Genomic DNA, 13,623 nt, shown 5'->3' on the forward strand with positions numbered 1-13,623 from the left:
CCTTCGTGTTTAAGTCAGAACAAGAAGCTGCACTGAAAGAGATATATCTGGGAAGAGACATTCTGTGTGTTGTCGCCACTGAACTCTGAGCCGGGTGGATACACACCCTGAGGATGCACACTCCGGTACGGTAGGTGGCGGTATGCACCTATTAAACTGGTTGCGACCAGCCATTAATTAAAGGAAGAAGAAGAAGGAAGAAGCGGAGGAGATCACTCGCGCCTGAAGTTAAGAAAATTCAAATATTCAAATCCATCGCTGAAGGTAAAACGATTTAACTAGCGTAATAAAAGTTACAAAGTTAGTGCAGTTAGTCCTGTGTGTTAGCAGCGGTTTGTAAGTCGACCTCACGGCTGTTGTAGTCAGTTTGTGTTGTTATCGGCTATTAAGTCAGCTAGCTAACAACATGTCTGTGTTAACGTCAGTTTTAACAGTTAGCACACACTTATTTTTTATGTTTTTTATTTGTCCAGTAATTGAAACTATCCTGGCGTCTGATGAGCAAATTGAAATTGTTTTCTATTTTTATGTTAGGATAGGAGACAATAAAGGTTCCTAAATGGCTACTCCAGTTTTACAACAACCCAGTTTTCTATTGGTAAGTAAGTCAGTAAGATCTTACTGTGGGACACATTATGTATCCACCTGCCTATAAACCTATAAATCTGCCTCTGCACTCATCCCAGTGATGTCACACAAAATAACACTTGGTGGCGTAGTGGTGCCACCATGGTAAAGAATACGCCTTTTGAGCTCTTTGGAATAGGACTTGGACCAATATATATTCCAGGATTGTGGTATGGTTTCTTGTCTTCCTAGTCACTTCGCCTCTGTGCCATTTTGCCCCCTAATGTCTATAACTGCTTAGTGTTATTAAAGTATGGCATTGTACATTTGGTCTGCTTTATTATTATGTTATAGACTATAAAGGTACTTGGGTAAGGTTTCCTTACTCATGGACAAAATATAAGAAAACAGGAAAACGCAGGAAAAGTTATCCAAACTTGTTCTGTGATCTAAAATGGCACGTTGCTGTATGGTTTATGTGCTAAAAAAAAAACCAAACAAACAAAAAAAACCCTGAAATACTTTTTAAAAATTATTTTTATTTGTTCTTCTGATATAAAATAACATGATTTAACATCCCAGTACAATGTGAAAGGCTGATATACTACAGATTATATTAGGGGAAAAATGGCACAGGAGATGGAGTGTCCATTTTCTGGTTACCTGCCAGTGTCCTTGGCCATGACACTTTATCTGCTTCGTCCCAGTCCTCCCAGCTATAAATAGCTACTGGCCTTGGATGGGTAAGTAACAGGCCTGTCACACCTTGACAATTTAGTCTGCGTATGCTGCCGATGTATGAAAATTGAAAAATACGTCAAATATGCTAGCGTACATCTAATAAGTTATGAGTAAGTTTTGTGTAAGTTAAGCGCACGCTGGTGCACGGCGAGTACATTAAAAAGTTTGGGCACGTGGAACATTTTTGAGGCATGCCAGTGTATGTCTCATACATTCCGCATAGGGGTGCCAGAAAAAATTGATTCACATCCGAATTGCAATTCTTATTTATTAAGATTCTGAATTGATCCAAAATGTCCAAGAATCGATTTTTAAAAAGCAATTTTTAAACATTTTCTTGTTTACTCGCTGCGTGTACTGTTTGTCAGGCAACGGCCTCCGTGCTACAGTGTCCCCGCAAGGGGAGGGTCCGGCGTGCTTCAAACATTTGTGAGCTGCAGCTTAGCACGGGGGACGAAGAGCTAATTTGGCCAGCACTGTCTTTGCTGAAGGCAAATGTTTGAGTGCATTTTGGATTTTATTATTTGCTGTGTAAGAAGGAGCTTGACATGACTTATGCAGTGTGCAGAATCTGCAAAATGAAAGTCAAGTACTTCGGAAACACTTCAAATCCGCAAGCCCACATGCAACGCCATCACCCGGCACTAAAAGAAGCGGAGCAGCGATCTCTGCCAACTACTGACCAGCGCACACTCCATCACTTCACTAAGCTGCCAGCCAACTCTGAACGAGCAAAGCAGATAAGTAAATTTACATCTTTAGAATCACTTGATTAATCGTGTAAAGCTGCATTTTCTTAAACATAAACATTTTTTAAGTAATATAACTATTTCTTAGAGCGCTTTCAATCAAAAATCGATTCTGAATCGAATCGTCACCGCAAGAATCGGAATCGAATTGAATCGTGAGTTGTTGTAAGATTCACATCCCTAATTCTGCATATGCGGGACATAAGTTGAAGGTAAGATATGCGAATGTTGACACATGTTTCTTGTAAGTTACTCAAAAGTTGAAATACATCAGTTGATGCTTTCCATTGATTGGCTGAACGACTGAAAGCTGCAGTCAGGCTGTTTCAACTGTTAAAACCATTCACACACGGAGTAAATATAAAATTTTAATCTTACCTGTTCATTTTAGTCAGGTGGCTTAGCAAACAAATTTAGAAGGATAGTCCAAAAGTGGATAAAAGAATGAAATTTGGCATGAGGCTTCTCTGAGATGTACTAAATGAATTTAGAAGGGGAGCCATCCTGGGGCTGACCTCTGATGAGCTACAGGGAGTCAAAATTTTAAAATGCTCCAATCATGTTGAAAACTATATCACATTAATTGTCTGATCATAACAATTCCAAAAAGGACTGTCTATGACTGAATGTTTTGGAGTTATGAGGTAAAAACAGCAAAAATTGTGACAGGTCAGTTTCAGTTTGTACAGGGGTCAAAACTTAAAGTTGCTCCAGTTTTGGTAAAAAATTGTGAAAATTATTGGTTGTGTTAATAGCATTTTAAAAAGTAATAGTTTGCACCATGTGTCTTGCTTAGTTATCATGTTACGTGATAACATATGTCATGTCATAGAATCCAGTGGACGATGAGCTTGTTTGACCTTTACTTTGGAGACCAAACATTCAACACAGTCAGAACTATTCCATTTTTAATCCTTTTATTTCAACCAATAGTTTGCAGCACTTTTTACCAAACTTGGAGCAACTTTAACTTTTGACCCCTGTAGAAACTGAAACTGACCTTTGTGACCATTTTTGCTGTTTTTACCCCATAAATCCAGAACATTCAGTCCAAATTAGTCCAAATTATACCTTTTTGGAATTATGATCAGACAAATAATGTGGTATAGTTTTCAAGTTGGAGCATTTTAAAATTTTGTGTATTTTTGTGTATTTCTCAGCTTGAACCAGAGAACGCTGGCACTTTCTGCCACAACAAGTAAATTCACTTATTTTAAAGGTTGAAGGAGCAGGGGAGGTGGCCAAGTGCAGGGGTGGTGGCCAAGTGGTTAATGCGCTTGGTTTCAGTTCAGAAGGTTCCGGGTTCAAATCCCACCCCTGCCACATTTCTCCATGTAATGTGGAGTTGCGTCAGGAAGGGCATCCGGCGTAAAATTTGTGCCAATTCAACATGCAGATCCACCTTGGATTTGCTGTGGCGACCCCAAGTGCAAACAAGGGAGCAGCCGAAGGGACTTACTTTACTTTAAAGGTTGAAGGAGTGACAGCACCTCAGTCATTCCTGTCAGTGTTTAACACAGACATCATTCGATTCTTCAGCATTCGGCACACAATGAAAATAAATCCCATGGTCCACCAAGACAAAACTAAAATCAAGTTAAAATTACTCTGTTTGGACTCTGTGTGGAGGGGAGAGGCCGCATGAATGCGTATGCAGGCTCTTTGACATGCTTGTTAACATCTACGTGTTCCGCTTGCCAAACTAAAGGGTTCTACCGGAGGAGGAAACGTAAACCAAGCCAGACCTAACTTCAAGGATTCAAAAGGATTCAAGGATTCAAAAGAAGTTTATTGTCATATGCACATAGGAACATGTTCCCTGCACAATGAAATGTGTTTACTGCATTTTACCCATCCTAATTGCCAGTTAGGAGCAGAGGTCGCCTTTTTGGCGCCAGGGGACCACCTCCAGATGTATATCCCTGCCCTAGGTCACAAGCAGGGCTGAGCAAACCTTGACCAGCCTCATGACACACTTAACAAATAACAACACACATAAGCCGGTCCGGTACATGAACACATATAAAAGCACACACAAGGAAAGAATTGGGAAAAGAAAAACCTCCATTGCTGCTGCGTTGAACTCCCGCAGCACCACTGGAGAGCAAAAAAAACCCATAGCACAGAAAACAGTCATAACAAAAACAAAAAAACACAACAGATGACAGACAACAGCCGAGACTTGGATGTGTCCAGTGTCCAGACAGACAGCCCGGAAAGGCCGCCCTTGAGGCGCCATCAGGCCTTATCTGTCCATCCTGGGGGGGGGGGGGGATCTCATTCCTGAATCAGTCCACCAGAGTCGCAGTCAACATCTCAGGACTGGGAAGGGAGGGGCAGGGGAAGACAAGGAGGCGGGGGAGACGAGGAGCGAGGCTATCAGGAGTGTTCTTTGGGGGGGAGGATTTTATCCCAACGACCTTGAAGGACAGCTGCTGTTTGGAAACCAAATAGATATCCAGATTAACAGACGCCTGGCAGATTCCACAGTCTGAAACTTCAGAGTGGCTTCCCAAATACATCTGAATAGAGGAGAGATGTGGTCTTACAGACGATCAAAGCGGTTTTCCAGTGCAGCCATTCTCACCGAGATGGATTCCAACGTGCGGTTGACCCCCGCTGACTGAGCTGACACTGCCCTTCCAATCGAATCAATCGTGGGGCAGCCTGGTCGGGCCAATTAATGCCGCCTCCACCTTCTTAACCAGTGCTGTGTCCGCTCCACACAGCAGAAACCCGGTCACCACAGCTCCAAATAAGTAAACATCTTCAACGTCCTCCACAGACAATGTGTACAGGCACATGACTTGCCACCTCCACCAGCTGTCCATCACGTAACCCGCCACATGTGTCCCTGCAGGACAGGTCAGGTTCTCCGCTCCCGAGTGCCTTGTGGAAAAAATAGTATCAATTGCGTTCAGAGACCACTTGATCAGATCCATTTTGCCGTTTTCCAGAGGAGCAGGGCTGGCAGCCTCACAGACAAAACACGCTACAGTAGCAGGAAAGTTGGGGAGGGAGGAGGAGAGAAAAATGCGACCGTCCCGACCGAGAGCAAGAAGGCAACCTGGATCATACCAACCCGGACCGTTTGGTGAAAACAGGCTGTCAGCATACGCTGGCTAAATTGACATGGTGTGAGTCATAAACTCTCATCTGCTTCAAGGCACGGTATCCGGGATATGCACCGGCCAGATAGGCCTCAGGGTGTGTGTGTGTGTGTGTGTGTGTGTGTGTGTGTGTGTGTGTGTGTGTGTGTGTGTGTGTGTGTGTGTGTGTGTGTGTGTGTGTGTGTGTGTGTGTGTGTGTGTGTGTGTCATCATGTTTGACAAGATTTAGTTTTTTCTGCTGTGTTCTCAATGTCTTCATATCACTGTGTGTCAGAAGTGTAGTGTGTTGTTGTGTTCCCCAAACTCAGTTTTACTTAGATTTTCGACTTCTGCAACGGACAAGTACTCTCAGTAGTTAAATGCTTATCTTTTTTGTGTGTGCATTTTACAGTAATCATATTTATTGACACTTTAATTTCCTGCTTTGTTGTGCTGTACAAACAAAACATACATTTGTGACCACAATGCATGACATGGATCAAAGGCTGTTTTTTTTTTTTTTTTTTTTTTTTTTTTTTAGTAGCGCTGGTAGTAGTAGTAGTTACATTCCTCCATACAGAAACACGCTTTTTAGTTTGTTCTGCTATAAGCACAGATTCCTGAAGTGAGACCTGCTTCACACCAGACACTGTCAACCTGATCTGTTCTTGGGTCTTTTTGTGATTTGTCCACCTAAGTGCAGCTGATCACAGGGCTGCAGAAAATCAAAAATATGGATAACACTACCTGATTGACTGATCAGAAGCACACCAAATGGCTCTGTCATGTTTAAGGGCTGATAATACCCCAAATTTCTCCTGATGCACAGTTGAATGTGAGGCTCTTTAAGCATGTAGTAAATGGGGAAAGTGCTAGAAGAAGAATATTCAAAGTACAAAAATCCATGAGTAAATTGAGTTTGTTATATACAATCTGGGATGAACAGGCTTTCAGGGAAACTCCAGAATAGACACTGTGTTGCAGCTTTCAGTGTTGAAACTGCAGCCTTCTTATTTCTGCCAACTGAAAGATGAAGGAAGTCATAATTATGTTTTAACTCTGACTCGTTGTTTGATTATGCAGGTCAATCTTAAAGCTGATTCCACAACCAAACCACTGCTCCAGAGATGCCAAGATCTGGTGAAAATCATTGACGATTATCCTGCAAAGGTACTACACATTCAGTCAGTTTACACCAATGCTGATGTTTGTCCATGTTTTATTTTACAAGAGATCATTTATTTTTGTAAGAATTTGAATTTGAACAGTAGAACTTGTTTTTTTTTATGCAGATTTTTGGCTAGTTGTCTTTTCTTCTGCACCTGATTGTTAAAATGCTGTTTTTTTTTTTGTTTGTTTTTTTTTTGTTTTCTTTCCTTAGTAGTTACTTAGCTGGTGTCCTTTGTGCTTCTTTATCAATCAATCAATCAATCAATTTTTTTATATAGCGCCAAATCACAACAAACAGTTGCCCCAAGGCGCTTTATATTGTAAGGCAAGGCCATACAATAATTATGTAAAACCCCAACGGTCAAAACGACCCCCTGTGAGCAAGCGCTTGGCTACAGTGGGAAGGAAAAACTCCCTTTTAACAGGAAGAAACCTCCAGCAGAACCAGGCTCAGGGAGGGGCAGTCTTCTGCTGGGACTGGTTGGGGCTGAGGGAGAGAACCAGGAAAAAGACATGCTGTGGAGGGGAGCAGAGATCGATCACTAATGATTAAATGCAGAGTGGTGCATACAGAGCAAAAAGAGAAAGAAACAGTGCATCATGGGAACCCCCCAGCAGTCTACGTCTATAGCAGCATAACTAAGGGATGGTTCAGGGTCACCTGATCCAGCCCTAACTATAAGCTTTAGCAAAAAGGAAAGTTTTAAGCCTAATCTTAAAAGTAGAGAGGGTGTCTGTCTCCCTGATCTGAATTGGGAGCTGGTTCCACAGGAGAGGAGCCTGAAAGCTGAAGGCTCTGCCTCCCATTCTACTCTTACAAACCCTAGGAACTACAAGTAAGCCTGCAGTCTGAGAGCGAAGCGCTCTATTGGGGTGATATGGTACTACGAGGTCCCTAAGATAAGATGGGACCTGATTATTCAAAACCTTATAAGTAAGAAGAAGAATTTTAAATTCTATTCTAGTGAAGAATGTTAAATTTCTGTCACTATCTATATATTAAAAAGCAAGTGGCCTGTGTGTGTGTGTGTGTGTGTGTGTTTGGGGGGGGCTTCAATCACGGAGAGCTGACATTTGCCGTTTGGTGCGCTTATGTACGAGTATTTTGGGTCAAGGATGGACACCGTGAAAATGGAAAGTTGATAGGACTAATATTTTTGGATAAATTAAGGATATTAGGTAACAACAGTGAACAATGGACGTTGATATCACCATTAATCAGTCCCTGGTAACCACACAAGCTCTGAACAAAGGAAATATCTCAACCCTGTCAGTTGTAAAACATGACATCAACTACATTTGCCAAATAATAAATACAAATATTCACAAAACTTTCTCATTTTAATTTCTTGCACTTTCAATCAAAATCGTTATAGAAACTTTGCATAATAATTTATTACCACCCTCGAAAAATGTCAGCTACCTATTTTATATACAGTACCCAATCTAGAGCCTGTGGATCCTCACAGGCAATGCGCTTGTTGTCTTTATCAACAAGCACCTAAAGGTGCGTTTACACATAACCAAGACGCGTTACAAATGTCATTTTTCTGTCATTCGTGACACATTCCTGACATTCTTAATGTGACTTAATGCATCTGAATAGGTTTCTTAATAGTGCGTGTTGGTGCGTGATAGTCTTGATATTCGTGGAGCATGTTTTTGCCTGTCAAATTTTCCATGAATGTCACACACCACCCTCATTTCGTCTCACGTCGTGGAGGTCGCAACTGAGCGTATTGATCCGTCTTGATGAGTAGTGATCCTTAATAGAACGTGACAACGTTCATAGTAGTTCCTGTGATGGTTCTTGGAGTCCAACCTGTCACGCGTTATTACGAAGTGACACGGAAACTGTCAAGTTTTGACACGACTTGTAACGCAGCGTCACATTTCACTGCGCGCCACGACAAATCAGTTTTCTGTCACGTGCGCACAATTAAACTCGGCTCCAAGTGTCGTTCCACAGTTCCTGCTGAAGCTTCTCAGGACGCTCCTGCAGGTGTTCCACCTGCTGTTGTAACCGATGAGCGGGAGAACGAGTGAGCAGCGAGAGGAGACTCAGGGGCAGCCAGACATCTCTGCACCTCCTCCAGTCCGGTGGATGAAGAAGCGTGCGCACAATTAAACCCTGCTGCACCCCATTCAGTTTGATTGCTGACACCAAGTCAGCTAAAAGACTAATTTTAGTGCTCTTCAGCGCACTCCTGCAGGTGTTCCACCTGCTGCACCCCATTCAGTTTGATTGCTGACACCAAGTCAGCTGAAAGTCTAATTTCAGTGCTCTTCAGCGCGCTCCTGCAGGTGTTCCACCTGCTGTATGCGCCTGATGTATGGGAAAATGCACGAGACGAGACCCGCATGAAGCCACACATCTGGCTCTGTCCTCCTCCTCCTCTCTGCGCCACTCCATGGCACAGAGCCCAACTACGCATGCAGTCACAAAGTTCTTCTGAAAAACTGGAGCGATCTGAATTCAGTTGGATGAATATGGGTGTGTGTGTGTGTGGAGACAATTCACCTCGTTCACAACGTGACAGAACTTAACGATGCGTTGTTAGGCGCAATAGCCTGCTATAGCGCGCAACAACGCGGAACACTATTCTTGACCGTGCGTAATGGTTCCTGATAATTCTCCAGCAACACGTGCCATTAATCGTAACGTGTGGTAACAGGTTGCAGCAGTTCCTGAGGACACCTGATGCCTCTGCCCCAAATCATCACATTCGTGATCGGCGGCCAAGAATGCATACTTTGTGGCATTCGTGACTTGTTGTCGTTATGTGTAAACGCAGCATTAGCGAAGTGTCATGTTGCAGACTTGAATTCCGTTATTAAGCAGCTCCTTTCTTTACTGCCACAGTCAGGCACAGGCTCTACAGTTAAACTAAAGCCTTGAGTGTTACGTGTGTTACCATTACATGATAATTACTATGATAGATACTGTCCAGTTAGTGGAAAATGCTGTGATATGAATTTCATTCATGTTGCCTCACACTGTAATAAAGGTAAATTATTAATTTTAACAGCGTTCATTCTACTTTAAAAATGTAGTGGGCAGGTGGGCCACATTTTCTGTTCCGTCTGTTATGGTGTGGCTTTTGTTACTAGAACTGGCTTCAACTTTGAGATATTCTCTGTGCCTATATGCAGCTCTGAGAACCTTTACCCATGCTTGACTGAATGGGTTTTTGTGTGTGTGTATGTCATTGCAGGAGTTGCACCTGATTTTCCCATGGTTGGTGGAGAGTGTTTTTGGCAGTTTGGATGGTGTCCTTACTGGTTGGAACCTGCGGCTCCTTCACTCTCGGAGCACAGAGTACAACATTGTTTTGGACTTCCTAAACCCTGGGTAGTTAAAGTTAATGTTTTCATTTAGCCATGCATTAAATTCAAATGTTCCATGTCTGAGATTTTTTTTTTTTCTTTTTTCTTCTTCAGTGGACCAATGATGAAACTGGTGTATAAGCTTCAATCTGAAGAGTACAGTTATGAAGTTCCTGTCACTTATCTTCCCGTAAGAAGATTTCTTTTTCAGTATGTTGGAGATTGATGTAGTGAAATTTGTCACTTGGTGCTTGCAACCTCTGCTTGTATTTCTTAGTGTTGCATGTATTTTAAATGCTCAAATCAAAGGGTGACCGAAGTTGTAATAGGATATAAGAAGCCTCAGTGATTATCAGGTAGCAATGAAATTTGCAACTGTCGTCGGCCTTAAAATGTGTGCACGAGTTTGATTTTTTTTTTTTTTTTTTTTTTTTTTCTGAGCTCAGTTTTGTGCGTTTGTTTACAGAAGAATGCCATCAACATTTTCGACAAATGATGCCACAATAAACAGCAGGGTTTCCACAACCATTGTAAGACTTGTACTGCAGCAATGTACCAATACATGATTGAGTTTCTGGCCTTGTCTGCGCTGTGTGGTGGGGTTTCACTGTGGGCAGGGCCAGCACCTTATCAGCAATGTTATATTGAGACAAGAAGCTCTTATTTAGATGTTTGCTCAAAAACTAAACTTTTTGTGAGATTACATCTTAAGTTGTGCTGTATATATTGCTACTACTGGATTGGACCCCCCTTTGCCTTTACAACTGCCTTAATTCTTCATGACATAGATTCAACAGGTGTTGGAAACATTCCTCAGAGATGTTAGTCCATATTGATGTCATAGCATCATGCAGTGCCCCATTCAACCAGTCTACCCACTCCTCTGACATCAACAAGGCATTATCATCCACACAGCTGCCGCTCACTGGATGTCTTCTCTTTTTTTGGTCTATTCTCTGTAAATCCTGGAGATGGTTGTGTAAAAAAAATCCCAGTTGATCAGCAGTTTCTGAAATACTCAGACAAGCCTGTCTGGCACCAACAACCATGCCACATTCAAAGTCACTTAAATCCCCTTTCTTCCCCATTTTGATGCTCTGTTGCAGCAAGTCATCTTCACCATGTCTAGATACCTAAATGCACTGAGTTGCTGCCATGTGATTTGCTGATTAGGTATTTGTGTAAAGAAACAATTGAACAGGTGTACAAAAATGAAGTAGCCGGTGAGTGTATTTGCTAATATCCTAGTTTCTCCTGTTTCTCTGAAAAGAAAAAAAAAAAAATCAACATCTCTGCACGAAAAGAATGAATCCCTGATGGTCTATTTCTCAATATTATTAACTTAGTATCCAGTTTGTCCTTACAGTCACACCCTTATTTGAAATGCTTCTAACCTATAATCAGTCCCAGTAACTGTTAGATTACTTGCTGTATTCTACTTATTTAACACTGTAAGCCAGTTGTTCTTTTCCTTGCTGTTTTGAAGGGTCCTGTGAAGGCCTCCATCCGGGAAGGGGTTCTTCCAGACTGTCCGTTGTTCCACAACAAGCTTCAGTCGCCTCTGTCTGGTCTGCTGACTCCAAACCTAGCTCTCAGTATCCTTGAAACCACAAAATCTAACATGTGCTGTAACTAGTGAAAGTACTATAAAATGGAAATATTACGTTATATTTTCTTCATACTTGAAATTTGCCTGGTATCTCAATTATGTTAGCAGTATAGACTTTTCTTATTTATGATTTAAAACCACCTATTTACAGTGAATCTGGAAAGTATTCACAGCACTTCACTTATTCCACATTTTGCTATGTTACAGCCGTATTCCAAAATGGAGTAATTCTAGTCGCAAGAGCTCATAATGATGACATGAAAGAAGTGTTTTTTTTTTTCAAAATTTATTAAAAATAAAAATATGAAATCACATGTATGTACAGTCAACAAAAATATAAACGCAACACTTTTGTTTTTGCTCCCATTTTGTATGAGATGAACTCAAAGATCTAAAACTTTTTCCACACACAATATCACCATTTCCCTCAAATATTGTTCACAAACCAGTCTAAATCTGTGATAGTGAGCACTTCTCCTTTGCTGAGATAATCCATCCCACCTCACAGTGTGCCATATCAAGATGCTGATTAGACACCATGATTAGTGCACAGGTGTGCCTTAGACTGTCCACAATAAAAGGCCACTCTGAAAGGTGCAGTTTTATCACACAGCACAATGCCACAGATGTCGCAAGATTTGAGGGAGTGTGCAATTGGCATGCTGACAGCAGGAATGTCAACCAGAGCTGTTGCTCGTGTATTGAATGTTCATTTCTCTACCATAAGCCGTCTCCAAAGGCGTTTCAGAGAATTTGGCAGTACATCCAACCAGCCTCACAACTGAAGACCACGTGTAACCACACCAGCCCAGGACCTCCACATCCAGCATGTTCACCTCCAAGATCGTCTGAGACCAGTCACTCGGACAGCTGCTGAAACAATCGGTTTGCATAACCAAAGAATTTCTGCACAAACTGTCAGAAACCGTCTCAGGGAAGCTCATCTGCATGCTCGTCGTCCTCATTGGGGTCTCGACCTGACTCCAGTTCGTCGTCGCAACTTCGCACAGCCATTGAAGAGGAGTGGACCAACATTCCACAGGCCACAATTGACAACCTGATCAACTCTATCCGAAGGAGATGTGTTGCACTGCATGAGGCAAATGGTGGTCACACCAGATACTGACTGGTATCCCCCCACCAATAAAACAAAACTGCACCTTTCAGAGTGGCCTTTTATTGTGGACAGTCTAAGGCACACCTGTGCACTAATCATGGTGTCTAATCAGCATCTTGATAAGGCACACCTGTGAGGTGGGATGGATTATCTCAGCAAAGGAGAAGTGCTCACTATCACAGATTTAGACTGGTTTGTGACCAATATTTGAGGGAAATGGTGATATTGTGTATGAGGAAAAAGTTTTAGATCTTTGAGTTCATCTCATACAAAATGGGAGCAAAACCAAAAGTGTTGCGTTTATATTTTTGTTGAGTATATGTATTCACAACCTTTGCTCAGTACTTTGTTGATTCACCTTTGGCAGCAATTACAGCCTCAATTCTTCTTGAATATGATGGCACAAGCTTGGTGCACCTATCTTTGGGCAGTTTTGCCCATTCCTCTTGGCAGCAGCTCTCAAGCTCCATCAGGTTAGATGGTGGGTGTCGATGCACAGCCATTTTCAGATCTCTCCAGAGATGTTGAATCGGATTCAGATCTGGGCTCTGGCTGGGCCACTCAAGGACATTTACAGAGTTGTCCTGAAGCCACTCCTTTGATATCTTGGCTGTGTGTTTAGGGTCATTGTCCTGCTGAAAGATGAACCGTTGCCCCAGTCTGAGGTCAAGAGCGCTCTGGAGCAGGTTTTCATCCAGAATGTCTCTGTAGTTTGCTGCATTCATCTTTCCCTCAAGCCTAACTAGTCTCTGAGTTCCTGCTGCGAAAAACATCCCCACAGCATGATGCTGCCACCACGTTTCACTGTAGGGATGGTGCCTGGTTTCCTCCAAACATGGCGCCTGGCATTTACACCAAAGAATTCAATTTTTGTCTCATCAGACCAGAGAATTTTGTTTCTCATGGTCTGAGAGTCCTTCAGGTGCCTTTTGACAAACTCCAGGTGGGCCGCCATGTGCCTTTTACTAAGGAGTGGCTTCTGTCTGGCCACTCCACCATACAGGCCTTATTGAGAGTTGATCTCTACTCTCTGATGATCTCTACTGGTGGTTGGCTATCACTGTGGTATTGTATCACTTCCTGTTCCGGAGCACAGCGCTGTTTTGCTGTATCTGTTAGCTGTTTAATCTGCGCAGTTAGATTGATCTGGATAACTAGATAACGATTTGTTTCACAGTGTAATCTTCACGTGCCTTAACTAAAGCACTCCCTCTGCTGAATCACCTCTAAATTATTTACACATTATTCACTTTG

The 13,623-nt window shown here is 42.3% G+C and overlaps 1 protein-coding gene across 2 annotated transcripts in view; it reads left to right on the forward strand.

The window, feature by feature from the left end:
- Positions 1-184: 184 nt before the first annotated feature.
- Positions 185-13,623, forward strand: part of smpd4 (sphingomyelin phosphodiesterase 4) — a 57,009-nt gene continuing 43,570 nt past the window's right edge. For both annotated transcript variants that reach the window (XM_034165917.1, XM_034165918.1), the window contains exons 1-6: positions 185-264; positions 535-598; positions 6,230-6,316; positions 9,532-9,668; positions 9,758-9,833; positions 11,130-11,238. In XM_034165917.1, the coding sequence (XP_034021808.1) occupies positions 560-598; positions 6,230-6,316; positions 9,532-9,668; positions 9,758-9,833; positions 11,130-11,238 (448 nt within the window). In that variant the 5' untranslated portion in view covers positions 185-264; positions 535-559. The remainder of the gene's footprint in view (positions 265-534; positions 599-6,229; positions 6,317-9,531; positions 9,669-9,757; positions 9,834-11,129; positions 11,239-13,623) is intronic.

This window comes from Thalassophryne amazonica, chromosome 3 (assembly GCF_902500255.1).
Source record: "Thalassophryne amazonica chromosome 3, fThaAma1.1, whole genome shotgun sequence".
In the NCBI taxonomy this organism is placed as follows: domain Eukaryota; kingdom Metazoa; phylum Chordata; class Actinopteri; order Batrachoidiformes; family Batrachoididae; genus Thalassophryne; species Thalassophryne amazonica.